The sequence below is a fragment of the Muscardinus avellanarius genome, assembly GCF_963383645.1.
Source record: "Muscardinus avellanarius genome assembly, chromosome: 4".
In the NCBI taxonomy this organism is placed as follows: Eukaryota; Metazoa; Chordata; class Mammalia; order Rodentia; family Gliridae; genus Muscardinus; species Muscardinus avellanarius.
This window is the reverse complement of record NC_137789.1, coordinates 153,521,879-153,548,563: the sequence shown is the minus strand read 5'-3', so window position 1 is coordinate 153,548,563 and position 26,685 is coordinate 153,521,879. Positions and strand designations below refer to the sequence as shown.

General features: G+C 53.6%; 1 protein-coding gene across 1 annotated transcript in view; it reads right to left on the bottom strand.

Moving 5' to 3' along the window:
• Positions 1–999: 999 nt before the first annotated feature.
• Positions 1,000–26,685, bottom strand: part of HTRA1 (HtrA serine peptidase 1) — a gene marked incomplete at its 5' end in the record, with an annotated part of 52,311 nt that continues 26,625 nt past the window's right edge. The window contains 6 exons of the mRNA XM_080694875.1: positions 1,000–1,254; positions 2,925–3,020; positions 4,312–4,369; positions 5,986–6,100; positions 8,317–8,349; positions 9,340–9,534. Coding sequence (XP_080551001.1) covers positions 1,086–1,254; positions 2,925–3,020; positions 4,312–4,369; positions 5,986–6,100; positions 8,317–8,349; positions 9,340–9,534 — 666 coding nt within the window. The 3' untranslated portion in view covers positions 1,000–1,085. The remainder of the gene's footprint in view (positions 1,255–2,924; positions 3,021–4,311; positions 4,370–5,985; positions 6,101–8,316; positions 8,350–9,339; positions 9,535–26,685) is intronic.

Sequence of the window (26,685 nt, the reverse complement as noted above, 5' to 3'; positions counted from 1 at the left end):
GCGTCAAGGGAGCCCTGCTCTAAACTTTCGGAGGCTTGAAGTCTTGTTCTTATTTCAGACCCAGCACAAATGAGATTGGCTGCAGCCCTGTGCACTCGGGATATAGAATGGGCCAGTCCTGGGCTTGTGTTCTGGTCTCCTGAACTGTCTGCCTTTTGGGAGGTGACCTGGCTTGCCAGGTGAGGCTCAAGGGAGGGCAGGCCTGCATCTGTCCTGTCCTGATCAGCCCTGCACACTTGGCCCAGTGCCTGGCACCGAGCCAAGGCCTGGGAAATCTCTGTTGACTGACTGCATGATGTATGGGGTTGACAGACTCTCTTTAGTTTGAAAAGCTCCAGAGACGAGTAGAACTGTCCTTGAGCCCTACTTCATAAAGCCTGGGTGGCCAAGTACAGTTGTCTGACACTTGCGAATGTCACAGGATGATTCTGAAATAACTCTTAGGAGGAAGAGCTCAACCCTGCGTGGACGGTGTGATTTAATGAAGAGCCATCGACATCGTGATCATTTCAAAGACTGCAAACCAGCCATTTAAAGGAAGCATGCCAGAGAGCAATGCACGAAGAAGGACTTTAATAGCTCAAACTCAAGGTCGTAGTGTTCCCAGTTGCCTCCTAAAAGAGGCACCTTTGGCCATCTGGGAAGCCAGCGCTTGCCCACCCGTGGCCTCCTGCATCGGCCTCCTCTGGGTGCGGAGGAGGTGAGCGAGCATGCCCAGAACCGCTCCGGCGCCCGCGGGCCTTCCTCTGACCTACGCATCATGTCAACCGCGTTAGTTGGACTAGGAGGATGACTCTGTTAAAGGAGGAGACAAATGTTGACTGTCCAAGCGGGAACAGCCCACGCTGGCAAGAGAAAGCAGGCTGCTTACATAGGCTACAGAGGGCGGAGCTCCTGCCTGAGGATCTGCAACATTACATTTGTTTTGACTGCACAAACTACCAAGGATTCTGTTGGCCAGAGTTCTTCATCCAACAAGGAACAGGGAAAAGTCCTGGGTGCCCCGTGCCACCAGCCCAGAGTCTTCATGCACCATCCACTGGAGAGTCTTTGAGGGAAACTGGAAGTCCAGCTCACGCCTCTGCCTACGGGTCTATCTCTTCGGGGATCACCGTGATCATAACGTCTTCGTTGCCCCTGCGGACAACCATGTTCAGGGTGCTCTCCTTTTTAATGACGTCGCTGACGTCATTGGCGGAGACCACCGACTGTCCATTGATGCTGATTATGACGTCGTTTTCCTTGAGACCCCCACTGCAACACAAAGGGAAACACAATGGTAACGCTTTCGATGGCTCCCGGTCTAACCTGACACGGAGAGAGGTACAGCTTAGAACCAAAAAGCCCAGGGCAAACAGGGTGAGCGCTGGTAAACACACGAGTTAACGACTTAAACCACTGGTGGACTGCGTTTCCTTTATGAGATTTTGTTTAGGCCAAATCATCAACTGTTGTAGAGAGGCCTATGGCATTTATCTGACCTAATGACGGACTGACCTCAGAAAGGCAAAGGTGTGCTAGGTACCATCCGCCACCTACCATGACGGTGGCCAACTTGCTAGTAAAGGGTGTGCAACTCAGAGCACAGTTCCACCAGGGATGGGTGGATAGTTTAGTAGGAGGCACTTCCTTCATGATGCTATAACTGTAATGTTAGCGCTTACGTAGGAGTGTCTGTCATGGTCAGATAAGAATGTCCCCCGAAGAGCTCAAAGTTCATACAGTCAAGTCATGAGGGTTGTAATCTCACTATTACAATGGGTTTATCTAGGTGGTAACCTAGGCTGGTGGGGTGCGGCTGGAGAGTGTGGGTCCCCGTGGATGTGGCCTTAGGGACTGTGTTTGTGTCTTTGACTCCTTGCCGGCTGGCCTCTCTTGCTCCCGGCCTCCATGGTGAGAGCAGAGCCTTGCGTACTCCCTCTCTCTGCTTCCTGCTGCAGTACCCTGAGCTCTGCAGACCCAGCCTCTTATGGACTGAACTCCAAATCTCCAAAAACCCGTGAGCAAATAAATCTTCCTTTGTCCAAACTGAGTGGTCAGTTGCCTTAGATTATGGCAGTGAGAATGTAAATCAAGACAGTGTCAATATATTGTCATGGTCTTTGTGGTCTGACACAGGGGTCTGCAAACTTTTTCCATAAAAGGCCAGACAGGAAATATTTTGAGCTTTGCATATTTTGATCTCTGCCCCAGCTTCTCCACTCTGCCGCAGCAGCACAAGACCCACCACAGACATTCTGTCATCTAATGGGCCGTGTTCCCATAAAACATCTGTGGACACTGAAGTTTGCATTTCATTTAATTTTCACGGAGTCACAAAATATTGTTGTTATTCTGGACCTTTTTTTTAATAGCCATGTAAGAATGCAAAAGCTATTCTCAGCCTGTGGGTTGTACAAAAGTAGGCAGCAGGCCAGGTCTGGTCCCCAGGGCTCTGTTTGCAGCCCCTTGCCCAATACCCTTCTCTGGTTTTCATGTCAGTGCAGGTAACAAGCCCTGAGGGTTGGCTGAGCTACTTTTCCATGTTATTTTGATGCCACTGGATTTTTTTTTTTTTTAGAGATATTGACAGGTGTGGTCTAACTGGTTGCAGATGTGTTTAGAGAAGGCTGCAGGAGGAGATGGGTCCTGAGGTCTTGGGAACACTGCTCCATAAGCCCTCCTCCCCAGCTAGGCTTCCCACACTCCTGACGAGCCCGCTACTGCCCTTCCCATGTGGAGGGCCCCTGGTGGCGCAGGACTTTTGAGTCTGTGGATGAGTTCTGTAGCCACCCAGATCGAAGGACCTGGCTGAGAGGAAGTGGCCAGGCAATGTCTACCCTCTTGTCAAGGGTGGATACAATCTTCTGAGCTCATATAAAAGGAACACTTCCCCCTCTGGAACCGTGTGGATATCAGGAAAAGGGGAAACGCTTGGCACTCACGCTTCTGCTGGGGTATCAGGAATCACTTCGATGATGTACGCGCCCGAAAGCACGTCGGGGAAGTCTCGGTGGCGGTCCTTCAGCTCTTTGGCTTTGCTGCTCAGGAGATAACGCGCTCGTGTTAACAGTAAGTACCCGCAGGTCTGCCTCCGCCGACACCCGGCCCTCACCAAGTTTCCTGTGTCCCCAAGTCCTGTGTAAAGTTCCTCCCAGAGCTCTGGTTCCACTTTAAAACTGCCTGCCCGCTAGAGTCAACGGCTTATCATGTAACAGCAGGGAAGCACTTGAGTCGTTGTCATCACCATTGTTTATTAGTAAGGTATGACGGCTGGCCTAGTTTGCAGCCCTAGCACTGTCTCTCGCTAGCTGTGTTGTCTAGAGCAGTTCCCTAAACTCTCTGTGACTATTTCCTCAGCTCCAAACAGTGCTCTACAACATGAACTGCTCGGCAGCTCAGATGTGGTCAGCTAGGTGAGGTGCCTGCCCGGTGTGATGACCAGTGCCACCGCTCCCTGAGCCACACCTGGCCGCACAGTGGAAACACCTGGACTGCCATCCTCATCCTCAGATGACACGGGTCGCCCGAGGTCCCAGCATGGAGGCATCAGAGCCGGGAGGAGAGCCTGGCAAGCCGGCTAGTGCCTCCAGCTCTCCCGGCTCCAAGGACGGATAACTGACATGATGTTTTAGCCTCAGCAAATCATCCCATCTTCTGAATACTAAGAAACGCACCACCATCCATGACACGCACCAAAATGTACTGATAACTTGACAACTGGTGAAGAATTATAACACTTAATATAATAATGTCTCTGTCAATGTTCTGTGTATGCGACTGACAGGGCGGACTGCAGCTCCAGCTTGCAAAGCAGCTGGGCGGGCTCCTTGGCTCCTGTGATCGCCCCATCCTCCACCCAGGTTCTGGCGACAACTTCCAGCGACTGAACAAGCTGAGGTCACCATGTCCTCGGCTGGGCCTGCCCTGGCATTCCACGGCTCTGTCCATGGCTGCAAAGCCAAGGAGAGGCAGGTGCTCGGGCTGGGGCAGCGCCTGGGGAACTCCCGGAATGTGGGTTTCAACAGGACAAGTGGCAGAGGAGGCTCGAGAGAACGGGAGTGAGACACACACACATACACACACACACACACCCCACTGTTGAGGCCTGCCCGCTAGGAGGCGGGCAGAACTTTCCAGATGGTCAGGACAAAAAAGCAAAACAGAGATCCCAGGGTCCGCAGCCCCTCCTGTGGCCCAGTGTGACTTAATCTTCAGCCAAAATCTATATCTCCAAAGGCTGCACACAGTTTGTTTGGGGGTACCAGTGAGAGACTCGTGAAATTCAGGTTTCCTTCAAATTTAGGCCAGACGCATGCATCATTGACCCACCTGGATGTGAGCGACATCATTCGGATGCCGATATACTTCTTCTTGGTGATGGCTTTCCCTGGTGTGACAAGATAGCAGGTCAGCGCGGGTGGCAGAGAGGACAGGCGCAGCCCCAGGCCACAGCGTGAGGCCAGGCCGGGAGCTGAGACTGAGCTGGGGACCTCAGGGAAGTCCCGTCATTTCAGCTCGTGGCCCCAAACCTAGAAGTCGTCCTTTATTCCTCCTGGTCTCACCCTGACCCCTGGCCCTTCCCTGGGCTGGTTCTCTCTGCCATGGATATCCAGAATGGAACCCTCTGCCCCACCTCCTCTGCCGTGGTGCTGCTGCATGCCGGGGTCTCTCCTGTGGTGACTGGCAGCACCTCCTCCCTGGTCTCAGACTCCTACCGCTGCGGTATGCCCTCCCATGGCTACCACAGAGCCTTTTCCTTCAAAGCCAGCAATCAGATCCTGGGCACCCTGTTCCTGATGCAGTTGAAATGCAGCCCAGCCTCGCACCAGGGCCTGGCCGGCTTCCTGCGCCTCCCTGTTCACTGAGCCACCGCGCTGCTGCCTCTTGCGGACGTGTGGCCCAGTCCACTGTCCTCGGTCTACGATGCTCGCCCAGCCCTGGCCCTGGCTCCTCACCGGGTCCTGGGAGCCTCTCCTGGCCAGGCTGTGTCCACCGTCAGCCCTGCAGGCACTCCCTGTCCTCCAGCCTGCCTCATTTTCCTTGGAAAACCTGTTGTTATCTGATATTCTCCAACTTAGATTGCTTACTGTCGGCCTCTCTCCTCCCCCGCAAAACACAGACATCCCACCTGCGGGAGCCTGTGGGGCTGCCTGTGGCGGGCACCAGCCTGGCTCAGAGAAGACGTGTTAATAAAGGGCTGCTCTCCCTGAATCTCAGTCTTCTCACAAGCAAAAGAGGCCTGATAATCCTACCTAGTGGGGCAACAGATTAAGGGATGTAATGAAGAGCCAAGTGACTTGATGCATGGAAGCCACCCAGAGTCAACCTTGGTCTGTAGTACGTGGGGAACCATGTGAGATTCTATGACCTAGGACAAACATGGTCAAATGCCTGAGGCCCAATACCAGGGGCTTATAATATACATCCCCTTTACAATATATATATATATATATATATATATATATATTGCATACTGTGGGTTGAACCTGGGCATTATAACTCTGACACCACCAGCCCCTCGTTTGTTTGTTTGTTTGTTTTGCAGTACTGGGGATGGAACCCAGGGACATTTTACCTCCAAGCTACACCCCCAACCTTATTTTTTATTCTTTATTTTGAAACAGGGTCTCACTAAGTTGCAGAGGGCCTCACTAAGTAGCTGAGCCTGGCCGTGAACCACGATCCTCCTGTCTCAGCCTCCCAAGTACTGGGATTACAAGTGTGCGCCACCATGCCTAGCTCTATTGTTTATTTTGAAATAGGGTCTTGCTAAGTGGCTGAGAGCCTAAGTTGCTAAGGCTGTCACTGAACTGTGATCCTCCCGTCTCAAGTCTCCTTAAGTACTGGAGTTACAGGCGTGAGTCACCACACCTGGCTCCCTTTCTACTCTTTAGAAGCCTGTGTGGCTGGTCTTAGGAACTGTCATCATCCTGAAGTCCCCAAGAGGCAGACAGGCCTCAGGACAGAACCTCCAGGTCTCAGGGCTGTCTCGGCCTTGCTCACCTTTGGCCTGCCGGTCATGGGACTCCGTTAGGAACTTCTTAATCTTGTCAGATGGGATTGCAAAGGAGATCCCCGCCGTCACCTTCAGGGTGTTGATTCCAATCACTTCACCATCCTGAAAAGCAAGGTCGGGATGGCCTACTGATTCCACAGAGGGTCAGTGGCTGGTGCCCACAAGAAGGGAAGAGAGAATCTGTGTAGAAAAAGGTCTTTGAAAGCCAGGCGTGGTAGCGCACGCTTGTAATCCCCACGCTTGGGGGGCGGAGACAGGAGGATCGCGCAGGTTCAAAGCCAGCCGTGCTGGCTTAAGAGACCTTGTTTCCAAATAAAATATAAAATAGGTCTGGGAGTGTAGCTCGGAGGTAGAAGGGCTTCCAGGGACTCCAGTACCACCAAAACAAAACCAAAAAAAAAAAAAAAAAGGTTTTTGAAACTGTTCAAAGAGGAAAAAATATTATCTAACCTGATGTGATCATTACATACTACATACATGTCTACATGTATCAAATTATCATACTGTGCCCCATACATTTGTACAAGCCTGTCAGCAAGGTCAGAGAGCGAGGGGCCCTGGCAGGAGGAGGTCCCGGGGCAATGGGAGAGGCAGAGGACGCCTGGGCAGCACGAGCCCTGCTTTAGGCTTTGGAAGTATTGACGCTCCAGGTCGACACTCGGTGGTTGCCTCAAAAAATATGCGATATTTGAAAAGATCCCGAGGAGGGTACAGCTAGGTCATACGGTAGCTCCAGCCCTGGCCTTCTTGGGAACCGCCACACTGATCTTCACGGTGGCTGTACTAATCCACAACCCCACCAGCGCTGGGCGTGTTTCTTCTCCCACATCCTCTCCAGCACAACAATCAAGTTACGGAACCGGCCTCAGTGTCTACCAACAGATGAATCAAGAAAACGTGGAGTTTTAGTCGGCCAAAAACAAGGATGAAACCACGTCATCTGTGGGGAAATGGACGGAACCGGAGGAAACCCCGCTAAGGGGGCTCAGCCAGACTCAGAAAGTCAAGGGCCACGCATCTTCTCATGTGTGGAAGTGAGTGAGAGACCAGGAAAGGACGGGAGCTCAGGAGCCAGCAGGGCAGCAGAGAGGAAAGGAAGGGAGCTCAGGAGCCAGCAGGGCAGCAGAGAGGAAAGGAAGGGAGCTCAGGAGCCAGCAGGGCAGCAGAGAGGAAAGGAAGGGAGCTCAGGAGCCAGCAGGGCAGCAGAGAGGAAAGGAAGGGAGCTCAGGAGCCAGCAGGGCAGCAGAGAGGAAAGGAAGGGAGCTCAGGAGCCAGCAGGGCAGCAGAGAGGGATCTGGAGGGGGAGCGGCAGAGGGGCGCAGGAAGGAGCACGGCCAGAAATGCTGTGTGCACACGTGACGAGGTCACTGCACACTTCACTCTGGTGTCGCTGTCGTGCACTGATAATCATTCTTTAAAATACACAACATTTGCTCCATTCACATGGAAAGCGCTCCCTAAACCGCTGAGTCCTTAAGGTGGTCGTCCACCCTTCCTGCATCTCCCACCCCACAGACCTTGAGGAGAGCCACCTAGCGCCTGGGCTGGCGGCCTCCCTGCCAGGAAGGCCACCTCCACTGGCAATGCCCCCACCCACCAGGAAGGGCAAGGCGCAGGCCAGAGGCTGGGCAGCCCCGCCTCCCCGCTCCCTCTGCTGGACAGGAAAGCCCCCAAATCACTTCTCACACACTTCCTGCAAGCTCTGAGATTTCAGGCCCCGCCACTGAGGGACAGTGCAGGAAACACTGTCCCCGGCCTTGCTACTGAAGACTTGGATTCCACCATCTGTAAATGGCCCGAGCTGCCCTCCATCTCTGATGGTCTGCGATTCAAAGCCTTTGCTTTTTATGCTAAAATACTTACACGCCGGGTGAGGGGAAGATTTAGCAGTGGCTCCTTCTCATCCCAGCGGGACCAGGAGGGCTCCTGGTCCTGGGAGAGCATGTGGCTGGGCCAAGCCAGCTCCTCCCAGGCTCGCTGATCCCCAGCCCTTCTACAAAGGCCGCTCTGCTGAGACCTCCACACCAGGCTGCTCCCCTCCCCTCCCGGCCTGCACCCCAACTCCACTGCGCTCACCTGCAGCTCTGAAACTGAAGTGTGCCCTCCGGCCTCACCTTCCCAACCCACTACTCCTGCACGCCTGCTCCTTCCAGAAAAGTCGGTAGGGTAATGTGCAAAGATACAGTATACTCACAGAGCTCCCTTGAAAAGAATCAGATGACGTGTTTTGACAAGCTCATGTTGGACAGGAAAGCAGAAACAGAACAGCAGGTACACAGGTAAAACACAAACAAGACACAGGCACTGAAAGGCCTTACCAGGTTTACTAAGGGGCCTCCAGAGTTTCCATACTGAAATGAAACAGAAACAGAAAGGTCATGTTTGTGTCAGAACATGGTCCCATCCATCCTTGCCTGACAGCGTTCTGAGCACTGTGCCTAGAGCCCAGGGTCCCATACCCCATGGTTCTTCTCTGCCATTTATTCCTGATCAGCTAATATTTTTCTGGGGGAAAAAAAGAACCTTAACAATTTTCAGAAAGTTTGGGATGTACCAAAAATTGGGAGATGTTTGGCTTTTCAGCACCTAAGCCTTCCTAAGCCCCCTTCCTGGGATGAGGCTGCTGCCCACAGCGCCAGGATCCCCGCACAGCGCCCTCCCGCGGCTGGGGCTGGAACCCACGGCACTCTGGGGTGGGGCTTCATGCGGATGGCGAGATGGTGTGGCACAGAAGCTATAAGAGGCAGTGAGTGCAGGAAATAGTTTCTTAATTTATTAGACAGATGTGAGGGAGAAAAAAATGCTTTTCAGAAATAGCAGCCCAACAGGGAGAGCGCCAAAGTGGCAGGACAGGATGTTTCCAGAGAGCCCCTGTGGCGGTCCCCAGCCTCCTGGATGATACAGGCTTAACTGACCCTCACACTGCGGTCACTGGGCAGAGCTCAGACCCCTGGACGCCCCAGGACGGTACAAAGCGACGTCCCCCCTGCCTGGAAGGGAGGGCTCCGTGCACCCTCAATGGGCCCGAGAGGCACGCAGGGTGGGGTATGGCAGCCGGGAGCCTGCTTGGGTGGGATGGGGGCTCCTCACAGAGCAGCCCTTTGGCAAATCTAAGTTCCCTTTTCCAGGATTGGAAGCAATTTTCCAGGAGTGGCAGCGATTGCTAGGACTACGACCAACCCCCAGTCTCCTCCACCTTAGGGCTTCAACGGGAACACCCCTGCCAAGACTGTGGGGTTCTGACTCCATTGACTCCTGGTTCTTAAGCTCAGCTTTCCTCTGGAAAAAACCTGGCCCAGCCTGGCCACAGAAAGAGGATGGGAGGGAAGCAGGGCGCTCACATTGATGATGGCGTCTGTCTGGATGTAGTCCATGTCCGAGTTCCTCAGCCCCAGCTCTTTGCCGCCTCTCTGAGTGGTGCTGACAATCCCGGTGGTGACCGTGTTTTGCAAGGAAAACGGGCTTCCGATGGCGACCACGAACTCTCCAGGCCGCAGCTCCGAGGAGCGGCCGAGCAGCAGGACGGGCAGCTTTCCCTGCAACCAAAAGGGCTGGCATTACTGCACTGGCTTCAGCTCACAAGACGGACAAACACAGAGACATGGCGGAACACCGATCAACGACGGGCCACTCAGGGACTCCGGGCCCAGGGAACTGAGCTCAGGACTGGCATGGCTTCCCTGTGGGCGGGCGGACCCGCTGCAGCCCGCTCACTGCGACTTAACAGGGAGCAAGTGAGCGCTGAGGCTGCACACCCAGGAAAACGGGGAAGGCGGGCAGACACCACTTCGGGACCTCGGCACGTCTGGTTTGTGCTTGTTTGGTTTGTTTTGGGTGATGATACCAGGGACTGACCCCTTCTACCACTGAGCTACACTCTCTCAGCACTTTTGATTTTGAAATAAGGTCTCACAGGTTACTGCACGCTGGCCTCGACCTTGTGGCCCTCCTGCCTCCCGCATCCCCGCATCCCGGGATTGCTGGGTGGTCCCCCCAGGGCCGGCTTTCTCACCACATCCTGAAGCTGTCAGCACAGATTTACTCTGAAACCTTCTGGGCAGAGGGAGGCAAAGTGGATTTAGGACTTAGGACAAGACTCCCTGGCGCAGTCTTAGAGTGCAAAGGCCCAGGGAGGATGCTGAAGCCTAGGGGAAGCAGCAGAACCTGCCTCCAAGGCAGGGAGGTGGGGGCCCTGCCAGCAGGACACAGCTGGCTTTCCTGGTGCACACCTGTGCTGCACTCACGGCAGTGCTGGTGAGGTGCAGGGGTGGGTGGGGGCCAGCAGCACCCAGGACCCAGGGGGTGGGCTGTCTCCCCTTGTCCTGAAAGGTCCCCAGCACCATCTCTTCTCCCCAGCTGGGTGGAAGCCCCATCCCCGGCATCTATGAAGACTGTGCAGAGTCAGGAGCCCAACCAAGTCTACAGAACGAGCTGGGACATGATCAAGCCCCTCCAGAATCCAAGGGCTGGGAAGAAGGGACTAGGACCCCCCACCCCCCATGCAGCCCGCAAAGTCCTGAGCTCACCAAGTCTCACAGGGACCAGGCCCAGAAAGCACAGAACCGGCCCAGGCCTCTGGCTGGTGCAACTCAGGATTCCTGAATGAGGCCAGGGGGCCTGGCAGGGCGGAGGTGGCTCAGTAGAGAACAACAGGTACTTTAGGATCTCCTCTGCCCAGGACGGGGCAGACGCCCGCAGGTGAGCTGGAGTGACCTCTGTGCCCATGTAACCAATGGGGATGGGAGTTCTGGAAGCCCAGATGGATTGACACCGAGGGCCTTAGCCCAACTGTGACCCGCAGCCCAGCCTTCTTGTCTACCACACAGCACCAAGCTACAGATCCCCACTCACACCCCCACACACATGCACCCCATAAGGACATCGGCTGAGAAAACTCATGGAGGAAGACAGGAATGCAGGGGCGAGGGTGCGCCATCTAAACTGGCTTTTAAGGGCCTGGGAAAAGAACAACAACCTCAGATCAGAGACACCTGCGTCCCAGCAGCGCCGTCCACGATCCAGAGCACCAGCGGGGGCCAGGCTGCCGCCAGATCCTGCCTGCGCACCAACCACTCAGGCCCTCGGTCTCCTCATCGGGACCATGGCAATAGTGCAGTCCTCTCATCTCCCCGGAACCCAGGGTCTGCACGGCTCTCTGTACCAGTATTGGGGTCCCTGCTAACTCAATGGCGAACCCCCTCAACTGTACTGCTTGGGCCAGTGCGTGGCACCGAGCAGGCACAGTTCCACTCCGACTGTGACCCGTCCCCCTTGGGGTCGCCTGAGGCCAGAGCCTGAGGCATTCCCCATGCAGTCCCCCACTCCTCAGCGCCAGCGGCGCGGGAGCTCAGGGCGGTGTGTTTACCTGGGCAGGCGCCAGCAGCCCTTGCCAGGAATTACTTCAGCAATGTGGCGAGCCGGTGGGAGTGAAGCCGGCTGATTGCACTCGGCCTCTCTCCAAAGGATGGCCTTGAGGGACAGGCAAAAGGGCGGTGGCAGAGGGCGCAGGGCGGGGCAGCCTGGCAGCGCCAAGAAACAGGGCTGCAGACAGGAGGTCAACCGGAGACTGGGAACAGAGGCCGCAGCCGCCTCTCAGCCATACACCAGGAGCCAGGCCAGAGGGCTGCAGGCAGGGCTCACTGCGGAGATCTTAATCTGCGTGTGGCTCAGGCCCCGTCCAGCACCCCTAGGAAGGGAGCCAGGGCAGGCTGTCTTGGGCATTCGACAGCCTACTTAAATATGACTCTGTCCAGCCGGGCGTGGTGGCGCACGCTTGTCATCCCAGCATTTGGGAGGCTGAGACAGGAGGACTGCGGTTCGCGGACAGCCTCAGCTACTTAGTGAGGCCCTTTGCAACTCAGTGAAACCCTGTTTCAAAATAAAGAATTAAAAAAAAAAAAAACAAGGGCTGGAGGTGTAGCTCAGAGGTAGAATGTCCCTGGGTTCCATCTCCAGTACCACAAAATAGAAAATATAAAAAATAGCCAGGCGTGGTGGCACACGCTTGTAATCCCTGCGCTTGGGAGGCAGAGACAGGAGGATTACACAGGTTTGAAGCCAGCCATGCTGGCTTAGGAGACCCTGTTTCCAAAAAAAAATAAAAATGTATAAAATAGGTCTGGGAATGTAGCCCGGATGTAGAAGGTCTTCCAGGAACCCCAGTACCACAAATATATATATAAAAATATGACTCTGTCCATCTCTTCTGCTCCAAACCTGAGCTCAAACCCAGAGGATGCCGGGAAGGAGGCAAATGCTTCAGGGGAAGCCGCAGGACAGAAGGGAGAGACCCCAGGAGGCAGAGATAGAGGCCTGTGTGCTGCCTACCCGCGCTCCCTGAGGGCCAGGCCCGGAGGACGCCCTGCTGCCACAACGGGCCCAGGGCACCCGGGACCGCCCTGCTCAAGTGACACGGGCTTGGACAGTAGACCTGGTGGTGACAGCCCACTGAGCGTCCCCGGGGCAGACCTTCACTGAACACAGAGGAAGCGAGCTACCCCTTGGGGCCACACGAACTATCACCTCACTTTGCGTTTCCAGCCACTGAAACACGTCCTGGTTTAGGAAGCATGATCTTAAGAGAACTAAGCAAGAGGACACAGGTGGCCCGGGGAGAGGGGTTTTGTTGCATTAACTCTGCAAGTATGTGAAAGGGGTGAACCTTCGGTCTGCCGGATGACAAAGCGCTCACAGCCCTTTCCTGACAACCCTCAGAACCTAGAGCACAATTCTCCCATCCTACAGCTGTGCAAACGCAGGCTCAGAGATGGGGGGACTCCTCACAGACACTGAGCAGCCCGGCTCAACGAGAAGAGACGTCCCAGCCCTCAGACCCACACTCCTGGAACGCAGTCCTAATTCCCAGACTCCTAACTACAGGCAGAAACCCAGCAAGGGTGTGATGAGGTGCCGAGCTGTCAGCCAAGCCAGATTTACGGCTCCTTGCGAGGTCCAGCTGCCTCTGGGGGACCGCTTGGCCGGCTCCCCGCAGGTGCTGGCTGGATGCACCAGGCCCCCCGCTCCTCAGATCCAACAAGGCTCCTCCTCAGCCGCAGTCCTCACCTCGCGTCTGTCTGCTTCCAGCTCTCCGCTGGCCAAATTCCTGCTCATTAATTGCGCTTTATACTGCATTGCTGTCTAGACATACACTCCACGGGGGCTCGGGGGAGATGACTTATACATATGGCTGAGAGGCACCGCTCTGCTCCCACCTTGACCTGCAGATGCCGCAACACCTCGGGTCCAGCCTAACGCCCCGCTCTGCATCCGCAGGCTGCCTCCCGTACCGCCCACATCAAAGCTGCCCGGCTCCGGGCTGCAGACACTCCGGCTACAGCGCCCTTTGAAGCGGCACCAGCCACGGGCCATCTCGAAGACGCCAGCCACTCCGCACATCGCCCCATCTCGCCGGAGCCTCGCAACGGCACGCCTGGAAGTAAACAGCGGACGCATCCGTCCTCCCCCTGACAGCTGAGCAGGCCAGGGGAGCGGGGAAAGAAAGGGCTGTGGGCCTGCGGCGCACGTCAGCCTCACACCAGCCGGAGCCTGGGAGCACAAGTCAGGGATACATGAAAATCCCAAGCAGGAAAAGCAAAGTGACAGAGGCCACCTCAGACCAGGAGGGCCAGTGGTTCACAACGGCCAGGCCCTTGAGGGGTAAGGAGGTCCGCAGTGACCCCTCTCAGTCTTCCTCTTGCTCGTGGGAGCAGGAGCCAGGAGGCCGGCAGTAGAAGGGGAGGTGTGTACTTGCTACATCACAGGAGACGCCCTCATGCTGAAGTCTGTCCTCAGAGACCAGCCTTAAGAACCATCAACCCCTAGCACTGACACCCAGAAGGTGGAAAAACAGCTGGGGATGAGATGGACTTCACTAGTACAATAATTACTAAATACAAGCCAGATGTGGTGGTGTACACCTGTAACCCTGGTACTTGGGAGGCTGGGACAGGAGGATCCCAGGTTTGAGGTTATCCTCAGTAACTTAGGGAGACTCTTTCAAACTAAAAAATAGCCAGACGTGGTGGTGCACGCTTGTAATCCCAGCATTCGGGAGGCTGAGACAGGAGGATCGCGGTTCACGGACAGCTTCAGCTACTTAGTGAAGCCCTCCGCAACTTAGTGAGACCCTGTTTCAAAATAAAAAATAAGCCGGGCGTGGTGGCGCATGCTTGTAATCCCCGCGCTTGGGAGGCTGAGACAGGAGGATTACACAAGTTCAAGGCCAGCCTCAGCTACTTAGTGAGGCTCTCAGCAACTTAGTGAGACCCTGTTTCCAAATAAAAAAATATAAAATAGGTCTGGGAATGTAGCCTGAAGGTAGAAAGCCCCTGGGTTCCATCCCAGTACCACAACAACAACAAAAAGACTTCTGATGCGGCTCTACTTTTCCATGTGGGTTTTTGTGAGGTAGAATGCCTCTGGGTTCCATCCCCAGTATAAAAAAAAAGTCTCAGTCTCTCTTTTTTTTTTTTTTTGGGTGGTGGTACTGGGGTTCCTGGAAGCCCTTCTACCTCCGGGCTACACTCCCAGACCTATTTTAGACTTCTTTATTTGGAAACAGGGTCTCTTAAGCCAGCGCACAGCTGGCTTCGAGCCTGCGTGATCCTCCTGTCTCCGCCTCCCAAGCGCGGGGATTACAAGCGTGCCCACCACGCCCGGCTAGAAGTCTCTTTCTAAGAGAGACTTGCCTGAGAGGAGAGCAATGATCTCCACATGTCCAGCTGGGACAGGTGCTCAGCTGCGTCACAGGCAGGTGAGCCCAGCACAGCCCGGCCAAGTGGACAGGCCGCGCCCGGCTCGTCCGCCCTGGGCCTCCCCTGCGCGCCCTCCTGCCCTGTTCACGTGCAGCCTTCGCCACAACCGATCTGGGGAAACACAAGGCTGGTCTCGCGCCCGATTCGCTGATGGGGGACTGAAGTTTAACCCTCCCTCCAGGCCTCTGCTCCTGTGTCCTCACCAGCCTGCCCACCCCACAGCCAGCTGGAGGCACAGCGCTGACCATCAGGGGAAGGCTGCTCTGTGACCATCACTCCGCAAAGGCAGGTGACGGGAGCAGGTGCTATAACCGCAGGGCAACAGGGAGCATAAGAACAGACAGAAACTGGCCGGTGGGGGCCCCGTCGGTGCTTTCTCAAGGTGGAGGTCTGGCCTGCTGTTATCCCGTGCTGCTTCTGTGGGACTCTCTCTCCTCAGCCATGCCCTTGCAGGGAAGGAATGGCAGGCCCGTGTCCACAGCCTTGGCTTCTGGGCACTACAGGTGGCGTGGGTTCCACTACTGAGCCCTGGATGGGCCCTGACTGCCAGGCCTCTGCAGAGAGATGCCCCGTGCTGGTGGCTCTCTCTGGACTCACCGTCCAACATCAGCCAAGGCAGTGCAGCGCTGAGGACTCAAACGAAGCACACGTGTGTACGCACATGTACACACATACACACACTATACCTCAGGCTCCCCACTATACACTGGGGAGAACTCTGCCCCGGGCAGCAGGACATCTGGGTTTGGTCTGGGTCCTGAACTAATTCGTCCTGTGAACTTGGGCCACTCGATTGACTTCTTTGGATCTCAGTTTCACCTTTTTAAAATAAGAGTGTTGAGCCTGGGGATAGCCAATCAGTGTCTCAGTTTTGGTCATTAGAGGTCTTTTCAGAAGACTTGGTTGTTTCCAAAAATTCTATCAGCAGACAGCAGTTAAATGATAAGAGCCAGACAGCACCAGGGGCCTTAACAAATCTCTTTGCATACAACTTTCCACGGGGTCAGATAATCCCTGAGAACTTCGACAGCAGCCAGAGGGAAGGAGACTTCTGGAATTCTCCAGCCAGCGGCTTGGCCGACTGTCCTCCAGGGAGGACTCCCCAAAGCCACAACTCATCACTGTTAGGCTTCTGCTCAGCGTTGTGCTCAGAGTCCCTGAGCACTCCCTTCACTGTGACCTCGATTCCCCAAAGCTTGGGGAGACCAATAAAACGAACCAATAAAACCAAAGCTACCAGCAACTTTCTTTTTAACTCAGTAAGCTGAGTCAACCACTCCTTTCTCTCCTTTGAAAACTATGAAGTGCTCCTCAGTTACACAAATATTTTTGTTGCTGAATCTGCAGAATCCACTCTATCCAGCGGCTGCCCGCCCGCCCGCCCGCCCGCGTTCAGGGGCTGGGGCTTCCAGCCGGCCCTGTGTTGGTTCACATTTATTCCAAAGGCTAAGGTTGCAGCAACTGGCCGCGACTCAACTGAGTGATTCAACACACCTCCTGGAAACAGTTATGCTACCCGTTCATTTTCTTTAAGAAAGACGCAAGGAGGAAATAGCAGTCCCCCGCCCCCAGCCACGGGACCTGCGTGCCTCCTCGGGAAAATAAATTAGGCGTGGAAGAGTTGGGGGGATGTTAGCATCTAAGCACTTCCTGAAGGGGGAGAATGTTCCAGCCTGGGTCAAGAGGGACAGGAGGCCGTCCGCAGGTGGAAGTGGGGAGCCATGGACTGTGGCCGGGAGCCAAGGGCCGCTGAGACCAGTTACAGCATCTGCGCGGCCCGGTATGAAATAAAACACAGGCCTCTGGTTAGAGTGGCAATAAAGATACAAAAACATAAAGCTTCGCCCCTTTTTCTGTATTCTCTCTCTCTCTCTTCACCTTTTTTTCTTTTCTTTCCTTTTTTTTTTTTCTTTTGTACTAGGGATTGAACCCAGGGGTGCTCTACCTCCAAGCGACATCCCATACCTTCTGCTTTTGTGTTTTGAGTCAGTCTTGCTAATTTGCCTCGGCTGGCCTTGAACTTGTGATCCTTCTGCCTCCAACTCCAGTCCCCGGGGAATACAGGCATGTGCCACCACACTCAGCAGTCTTAACCCATCTTGATTTTCTTATTTGTAGATACTGTTAAAAGCCCTTCAAAGTCACAGAGCAGCAAGTACAGGCGCCTGGGAGGCTCAGCTGGGTGCTCTGCCAGCTGGCTACAGGATCCACTTGCGCCCCCGTCGGGTAGGAAAGTTGAGCCAGTCGTCTCATGAGCCACAGGCCATGGAGGAACCTCTGTTGCGACCTCTGTTTCAGGACACATTAGGTCCCTAGATTGGAGTGGGGAAAGCTTGGGCCTGCCCTGCCCTGTGGTCCACAGAGCTCACCACGGCGTGGCCAGCCCAAGCTTTGCACCACGTACCACCCCAGGCTGCCAGGGGGTGTGATGCCCAAGCCCCATGGGGGCAGCAATGATCCCTATACAGAGACAATAAGGCAGGTCGGGCAGGGCCAAGGGTCCCAGGAGACAGGTGAGAGGGGAGGCCAAGAACCTGTCCAGGAGGAGGAAGGATGGTGCCTGAGCCCCACCTCCAAGCCCCCGAGCATGCACCTCTGTCTCTCTGGATGCCTAGTCACATACACAGACCCAAAGATCAGCAGAATGGTGACCTCAGCGCCGACCTCAGCGCCGACCTCAGTGCCTACCTCAGCGCCCAGGGCCCTTCTGAGCCCTCGGCCTGGGAGTGCACAGGTCACACCCATGAAGCTGGCGCTGCCTGGGGAGGGTGGACCACAAGAGATGCTGAGGAGTTAGATTAGAGAGGATGAATGTTATCAGTGACCACCGGGCCAAGAATGTGACCTTGATCAGGTCAGGCCGAGGGTGGCTGGAGTGAGTGGAGGGAAGAGACCAAGGAGTGAGGGACCTGCTCCATGGGTGCAGAGACCACCCACGCAGCCGGGCTCAGAAGACTGGTGTCCTGGAGCCACGACCTCCCCACCCCACCCGACACGTTATTACAGCTGTGGGGATGAGCAGAAGAGAGATGGGTGGCGGAGGGAGGTGGCTGAGAGAGAAAAGCCACGAGTGAGGTGCAGGGGGAGGGGAGAGTGGGAAGGAGGGCGGCTGTACAGAAAGAGAGCGTCCAGATGAAAAGCCGAAGCCGCCTTCCTCCTCCTGCTTACGCACACCACCATAATATTTAGTCTCCTTGAGGATACAGCAAGAAATGTTTGCCATTTCAAATATCCTCTTACTCTTGTTTAAACCACAAAATGTCAACAGTCCTATATGGGCGCCCAATGGCCGGTGACTGTATATATTCGGGGGCATCCAGAGGAGGGCAGACATTGTTTGGTGAAGCCTGGCTTTTGTCTTCTCCATACAACACCCCTTTGATCCATCCTGTCTACCCGCTGGCCTCAGCACGGCTGAGGCTGCTTCCGCAGTGTTTGGCCATGATGGATGCTCAATAAATATTTATAAGTAAAATCAATAGACAACTAAGCAAAAGAGTGAAAGAATGGTTTTCAAGAACCCGTCAGCATCTTAAAAGTGGGCAAGCCTTGGGTGGGCCGAGGCTGGCATTTGGGTCAGGGAAATGGAATGGCGTGGCCAAGTTTGCCGCTGTCTGTGGGGCAGGGGCTCAGCTAGCCACCAGCTCAGTGGGGCGGCCGGGCCGCGCTGCTATCCAGTAAGCTCAGCATCCGCACACAGCTGCCTCTCAGTGTCCACGGGGCCCACGCGGGGGCGCTCTGGCTCCTGACGCGTGACCACTTAAGTGCTCTGTGGGCCCACACGCAGGGAGGTGCTCAGGCCAGCGCATTCTTTTTACATTTATTTTTAAATATTTTAAAGATGTAAAAATGGCCGGGCGTGGTGGCGCACGCTTGTAATCCCTGCGCTTGGGAGGCAGAAACACGAGGATCGCACAGGTTCGAAGCCAGCTGCACTGGCTTAAGAGACCCTGTTTCCAAAAATAAGACAAGTATAAAATAGGTCTGGGAGTGTAGCCCAGAGGTAGAAGGGCTTCCAGGAACCCCAGTACCACCACCACCAAAAAAAAAAAAAAAAAAAAAAAATGTAAAAATGAAACTCATTTGGCAAATGTCGCAGTCAATGATAAGGGGGATGTTGTAAGTTACTTAAACCTATATTCATGACATAAAATTAAAAGAGGGATACAAGGAAGGCCAGTGGTTTCTGTGAGCTGCCTGGTAGTCATAACAAAGAGGGAAAAAGCATGAGTCACATTCTCCTGAGATCCAATTCCAGCGCCTAGCCAGGCATGGTGGCAAGGCCTGTAATCTTAGTACTTGGGAGGCTGAGCCAGGAGGCTCATGGGTTCTCGGCCAGCCTCCGCAACTTAGTGAAGCCCTCACAACATAGCAAGACCTTATTTCAAAATAAAAAATAAAATAGGGCTAGGGGCATAGCTGGGAGGTAGAACGCACGTGGGTAACACTAACACACACACACACACACACACTCCAGTGCTTTCATAGAAGTGACTTGTTCATATTAGCACATTTGTTAGAATAATCATTCCTTATTCACCAGAAGGTCTGATTTCTCCCTTGCCATAGAAAGAGTCTGAATGGTTTTAGGAAAATATTTATGGGAAACGATCCTCCTGCTGTGAATGAGGGGTGGCTGGGTCATTACGAATCCTTCATATCGTCAAACTCTTGGGTAAGACCTTGGAGCTTTCCAGAGTATAAGCAGGAACCCCTGAAAACCAAGGCCAATAAGAAATGTAGACAATATGCAGAGAAACTGGCTAACCAGAAAGGTTGGCTTGTGTTCTGGAAGGTTCTAATAAACTCATTGGAAAAAAAGAGTTTGTACTTGGTCCAAGACCCAGGTCCTCCAGACTGGACAGAAAAGGAGAATTAACCAATTCTACCCACAATGCTCATTCCCGCTGTCCCCACGGCGGGCTCTATCCTCCCATGTCTCAGTGTGGATACCCCCTCACCAGATAATCTGCCTGCTATGCCACTTACGGAGGAAGCCTTCCCCAGGCCTCCACCCTTCTCTATCGCCTTTTTACTTGCTGCCATATTTACCCACTTGCGCTGGATCTCAAGCTCTGTGGCTTTCTCTTACTATTGCTACGTCCTCAGCACGAGGAGCGCACTTGGCCGAGATAGACAGATACTCAATAAACATGTATCAAATCAGCAAATGAGTACTTGGGAGGCTAAGACAGGAGGATTGCAGGTTAGAGGCTGGTGTGTGGTAACTTAATGAGACCCTGCTTCACAATAAAAAATAAAAAGGACTGGGGGTATAGCTCAGAAGTAGAATACCCCTGGGTTCAGTTACCAGTACTATATCTATCGATCGATCGATCGATATATACACATACATATACATACGTATACAGGAATATCACATATTAGGAATATCAGTTATTCCTAATTCATTTGCTGAAAATATATGTGTGTGTATGTATACACATATACACATTTTTTCAGCAAATGAATTAGGAATAACTGACCTTAAAAAATCCAGTAAGATCTTAAAGCTGGATGAATTTATAAAACATCATGGAATTCCAATAAACTCCTTCCTACCAGTAACACAAAGCAAAGGGCAAACATAAGGTCTTTCTCTGCTTAAATCTGAGAAGACAGAAGCTCATTCTTCAGCAAAGAAGCACAATGGCTCCCAAGAGAAGGAGCACACAAAACCAGGGTTCCTGTCCCCATTCCCTGGTCTCTTAGCATCTCCCCTCACCTGGTTCTCGTAAGCCGAGCCTCCCAGCCAATTCCAACTCTGCCTACCACCAAAATTCATAAACCTTTGTTGTGAAGAGCCAAAAATAAGCATTTTTGGCTTTGTGAGCTCTGTGGTCTCCATCCCAACTACTAAACTCTGATGGCCCGGGAAAAAAACAACCACAGACTCTGTTTGAATGAATGAGCATGGCTGTGTTCCAATAAAACTTTATTCACAAAAGCACACGGGGGCCAGACTTGGATTATGGGCCATATTTGGTCCATCCTGGACTCTAACGCTGTCACACACTCACTAAACTGTCAAATGAAACCAATTAGTCCCCCGTAGTGAAGAGGACAGGAGAGATTCCCAAGGCGGTGCCTACAGTCTCAGTCCCCATAGCCTGGGAATTGCCTGTCAGAGCTGTGAATAATAAAGAGTCTCCGTCCAATTCCCTGAAAAGAGGAGCAGTGTGATAAAAGTATGGCCATATTAAGAGAAAAACAGCCCAAGAATTCCCTTAATGATCGGAGTTCTTGAGATGGGGCCAAAGAACACACAGGGCTCCAGTTCAGAGTATGAGGAGCTGACATGTTTTCCCATGCCCAAAGGAGCCGTGATTAGAAGGAGAAGGAGCCACGTCCCCATCGGCCTCAGGACAGAAGCTGGCAGGGAGAAGCCCCAGGCGCTTCCGCTCCACAGTCTGGGTTTCCATTCCCTCATGAAATATTCATCCCCGCCTCCCTCAAAATGGCAAAAATCGATTCGGTAATAGAGGCCTCCGAACATCAAGAAGGTCTGTGGCGTCCACAGCAAAGGCAACCAGGGCCCTCCGGGCTGGGGGAGAGAAAGACGACCTTAAACAGGGCAGCGCAGAGCAGAGAGAGAGAGGGAGAGGATCCCCAATGGAAAAACACAGGAGGGAGGCAGAGGGCAACCGAGGGGCCTGTGCACCCCAGGCTGCCGGCTCCCCACCAGCCAGCGACGGGCTCCGAGGACACACCGGCCTCTGCTAGCTGGACAAGCTGGGGTCTCAGCCAGCATCCTCCGACAAGCAGATTGCCTGAGGAGAACCCGAGTGAGTCACGCCGAGCCCGCCACCCCCTCCTTGGCCGGCAGCTCGTCCCCAGAGGCCGCCTGGGCCCTCCTTGGCTGGATAACTCGAGGCAGATCCACCACACGACGGGCCAATCCTGAGCTGAGCCTGCAGGGGCTTGGACGCTGCGGGCCCAGTGTCCTCACCCCCAGAGTGACCCTGCTCCGAACTTCACGATCGAGTGTCGACCTTCCTGCCCTGTCAGCAAGCTCGCAGTAAAAGGCCCTCTGCAAACAAGGCGGCCCCGGCACCCGAGCTGAACCTCAGCCACTTCAAACAGGCCTGCGGGCGCCACCAGGCCCGAAGATGGCCAGGGACAGCCCGGGCCTGAGCCGAGGAAGAAAACCACCTCACAAGCCTCGAAAGGCTGTTTCCAAATATTTACCTGGTGGTGGCGTCAGGGAAAAGCACCCGCAGGAAACCGCACCACCCCATCAGCGCTTTCAGTTTCGCGGGACCACAGACCTACCTACCGGAGCCCGGCCCAGAGACGTGGCCATCCAAACTCCAGGCAGCCGGGGTGCGCGACCAGCCTGCCGCGTGGAGCAGCCGGCCAGGCTGGCCTCCGAGCAGGGACTCCGAAATCTCACACAGGACACTGTTGTTGAACACCTGCCACCTGCCACCCAGGCAGGATTTGGTCACAGACCAGAAGCGTGGGGAGGTCAGCCATGCGAGGAGCTGGAGGAAGACACGTAGCAGTGGATGGGGTCGCCTAAGGTCCCAGGGGGACTGAGCAGGGACTTCTGAGCAGCGGGGGTGAGCTGGGGGCTTGCAATCTGTTGGGGTGGTTCAGGTTAGCAATTAGCATCTCCTTGTAAGAACAGTGTAAAACCCATAACGCTCTTACACAGGATGGCAGGCTATCATCTGAAAAGATCAGCACAGCTGGAAAAAGAGCTGTAGCAAAAGTTCCCTTTCCCCTCCCCCTTCTTCAATACCTCCCCAGGAAGTCTGCCCACCACCCCATCTCCCGCTCTCTCTCTCTCTCTCTAAACTGCGTGGACAAAATGCTGCCATGGGACGAAGGTTAAAAATCTCCTGCACACATGGCCAGTGGCTCATGTAAAACACATGTGGAAACAGTTTGCCTCCAAAGCTGAACTAGTTTGCCCTCAAAGCTGCTTTCTATTATAATGTTTACATGCGTGCCGTCCCTACTTCCGGGGCTGTACTTCCCCTCCTGGTTGACAACCGCGCCGCTGTCAAGGGTACCAAGAAAAGGGCAGCAGCACAGAAAGGTGGCCGGCCAGGCCGGGGGATGGGCCTCCAGGGGACCCCCTCTCTCCTCCAGTGTGGAGGAGAGACGCAGCAATGTCGGCAAGAGAGGACTTGCCTGGCCTGCCGCTCCCAAAAGCTCTCCAGGGTCTTAAAATGCAGAGCTGGTATGGGGCGCGTGCCTGTCATCTCAGGATGTGGAAGGCTGAGACAGGAAGATCTCAGGTTTGAGGCTGGCCTCAGCAACTTAGTGTGACCCTGTTTCAAAATCAAAAATAAATAACTAAATAATAAACAAATAGAACAGGGCCGGGGGTTGGGGGTAGCTCAGAGGTAGAATGCCTCTGGATTCAACTTGCAGTACAATTTTTTTTTTTTTAATGCAGCAAGCAAAGTCAGAGTCTGCTCTGCAGAGAGAAGGGAAGAAAAAAAAAAGAGTTCCTTGGTCACAAGCCCAGAAACATCTCTGGCGACCGCAAGCCAAGCAGCACAGAGCCCCTGGAGACCCGAGCAGTGCTCCAAGAACGGGAGGGGGCGCGGACACGGAGGCCGAGAAGTGCAGCGCTCAGCCCAGCCTCGCCCCGTCCAGCCTGTGGGCAGGGACCTCTGCTTGCCCTCCCTGGGCCATGTGTCCACACCAGAGGGCAGGAAGCAGGGTACCATGATGAGTGGTCCCACCCAGGCTGTCCATGAGGGAGAAGCAGACCCTGGAAGGAAATGCCGGGTCTCCGAAGGAGGTAGAGGTGGAGAGCAAGGAGACGATGACCACAGAGGTCCACACACCTTCCCGCTCGCTCAAAGCGTCAAGAATACCACGTTAAGGAAGATGTCGGCAGTGTGGGCCAGAGAACCCTCCAAGTAAACTCGATGCTGGGGGGATCTGGGCCTGGCTGTGAGCCACCATGCTAGACCCTGGGCCTGTGGACACTGGGGTGGCCATACTGTCTTCACCAAGCTATTCTCAGCTGGCCCTGCGGAGGCTGGGCCACAGTCTCACATGACAAGATACCACAGGAACAACTGTCCTTCCTGGGGCGCAATTCTGTGGCCTGGCCTGCCGTCTCCGAGTTTCCCTGATCTGGCTCTGTTACTGTTTTTGCTGCCCTAAGACGACGCAAGGCCAGGCAAGCTCACGCCCCGTCTGCCGCCTCCCCCACGGTTAGGATTCCACGTGCCAAGGGGCCTGCATGTGCTGGGATTCATTCACCGGGACAGCTGGCTCCTTCCAAAGTGACTCTCATCCCATGCCAGACCCTCCCCTTCGGAGGTTCTTGTCAAAACAAGAGAACAAAAGAGAAAAAGCTGGAAGAGATTTTTTTCTCTCTCTCTCCCAACTATCAGCAAAAAAGAAGAGAAAAGAAAAAGCCGTTTAGTCAGTGGAAACCAGGCTTTTGTGTGGGCGTGTGCAAATAAATATTCTTTCGCTTCCGATTCCATTTTACACAGCCACATCAGTTCAATTTGAGAGTTTCCAAGCACCCTTTATCTGGGGGGAGGAGGCTTGCAGCACACACCCAACACCAATCCTCTGCGCAGGGCCTCTGTCACATCCCGCACATGCCTGGGGATCACACGAAGCTCCAGCCTCCAGTTTGGCTCAGAATCTGAGATCCCCAGCCAGCAGCAGCTGCACGGTATGAGCCCCTACGATCCACACACGAAACTATGCTGTGCGACAGTACACACCACGCGAGCCAGCACGGCCTCGGCCCCCACGCTGGCCGCCTTATGAGGGCGGTGGAGTGCTCAGTCCCACGTGTGGCCACAGCCCGTGCTATTCTGGCCGGCCTCCTTCCGGCGAGACTACCACATCCCGCGCACCTTTCCAGCAGTGTTCTAAACAGGGATGCGCCTGCCTTCCTGTGGGCTATTTAAGGTCCAGCTGTCCCGTCACATGCAAAGACCAGGTGTGAGCTTGGATGCTTGGGGAGCTCTAGCCTGGCTGTCTTAGGAGGCTGGGGGAATTCAGAGCAGGTAAGTGGCCTCAGACAAGATACTTACATTCTCTGAGCCCTATTTCTTCCTCTCCGAAATGAGGATAATGTGGCTATCTTGTAGAAGCCTTAGAGAAGAAGGCAGAGCCCAGCCCAACTGTCTTGCGACAAATAAACACATTGGATAGAAGAGCTGTGGCTAGAAATTCCACAGAAACCTCACAGAAACAACACAGAATTGTGACCTGCCTCAAGGCTAGTCCACCTGGGCACAGAGGCTGGATCTGCCCTGTGTCTCCCTCACCCATGCCCGGCTGCACAGCCTCGGGGAAAGGAGGAGCATGCAGGGAAGGGTGGCATGAAGTGTGAGCAGGTGGTTTTCTGAAAGGCTGGCTGTGAAGGAGCCTGTGATGGGGCTGCAGCCCAGTTAAAAACAGGCAAGTTATTAAAAGAAGCAGAATCCGCCGGGCGTGATGGCGCACACTTGTAATCCCCACTCTTGGGAGGCGGAGACAGGAGGATCGCGCAGGTTTAAAGCCAGCCACACTGGCTTAAGAGACCCTGTTTCCAAATAAAATATAAAATAGGTCTGGGAGTATAGCCCGGAGGTAGAAGGGTTCTATCCCCAGTACCACCAAAAAAAAAAAAAAAAAAAAAAAAAAGATCCAGAATCCTACTGCACAAACCGTACACAAAGCAGTCTCCACAGAACAGCCTGTCAAATACCACACCTCTCCATAGCTGACACCAGGCAAAGGGAGCAGTCAGAGAGCTAGACAAGACCCCGCCCTGGCTCTCAGCCCAGGCTCTTCCTGGACCAGCAACAGCACTGCAGCTGACCCTTATTCTTCCTTCCATTTGAAACCGAGAAGACTGTATTCAAAATGAAAGCTTTTTTTATTTTTTGCAATGCTTGAAATCCAAGCCAGGTGAGTGCTCTGCCACTGAGCTACACCTCCAACATTGAAAATATTTTCAGATACGACATTTCTGAGCCAGGCATGGTGGTGCACACCTGTAATCCCAGTACTTGAGAGGCTGAGACAGGAGGTCTATAAGTTTGAGACCAGTTTCAGCAACCTAGCAAGACCCTGTAAAAAGGGCTAGAGATATAGCTCAGAGATAGAATTGCCCTAGGTCCAATACCCAGTGCCCTCCCAAAAAACATATATCTATAGTAAATATATATTAAACATTATATATTAAATATATATTAAAATATATTACTATATTATACAATACATATTAAAACATATTACTAAGCCGGGCGTGGTGGCACACGCTTGTAATCCCTGCGCTTGGGAGGCGGAGACAGGAGGATCGCGCAGGTTCGAAGCCAGCCGCGCTGGTGTTAAGAGACCCTTTTTCAAAAATATAAAATAGGTCTGGGAGTGTAGCCCAGAGGTAGACGGGCTTCCAGGAACCCCGGTACCACCAAAAAAAAAGTATATATATACATATATATGTAGATATATATTTTAGTAAGTATATATTAAACAAATATATGTATTCTATATATGTCTAATATATAATATATACAAATATATATGTTTTGTATATTAAACTATATATTTGTGAAGCAAATATATATTGCAGATTACCAATATTATTTGGCAAATGAGCCACATAAACATTAGCATATTAAAGGCTCTGAGAAGTTCCATAAAGAAGAAATCTATAGCTCTGTTTTAATTCAAGGTTTCCTAATTTCATGTTCAGCACTGGGGATGGATGGAGCCCAGGGCCTTGGGCAGACGGCAAGTGCCCTACCACTAAGATGCACCCCAGCCACCAAAACTTTGAGTTGGAAGATTGTTTGCAAACAATATCTTTAGTAACCCTGCAAAACCCCCAAATTGGAAAGCCTGGTTTGTTTCCAAGCAGCTGTATACATGTCAAAGATGGCTCATTCTAAAGCCCAGCACACGCTATATACATTGTGAACCCACATGGCACCTGTAAATTAATAACAAGGCCTC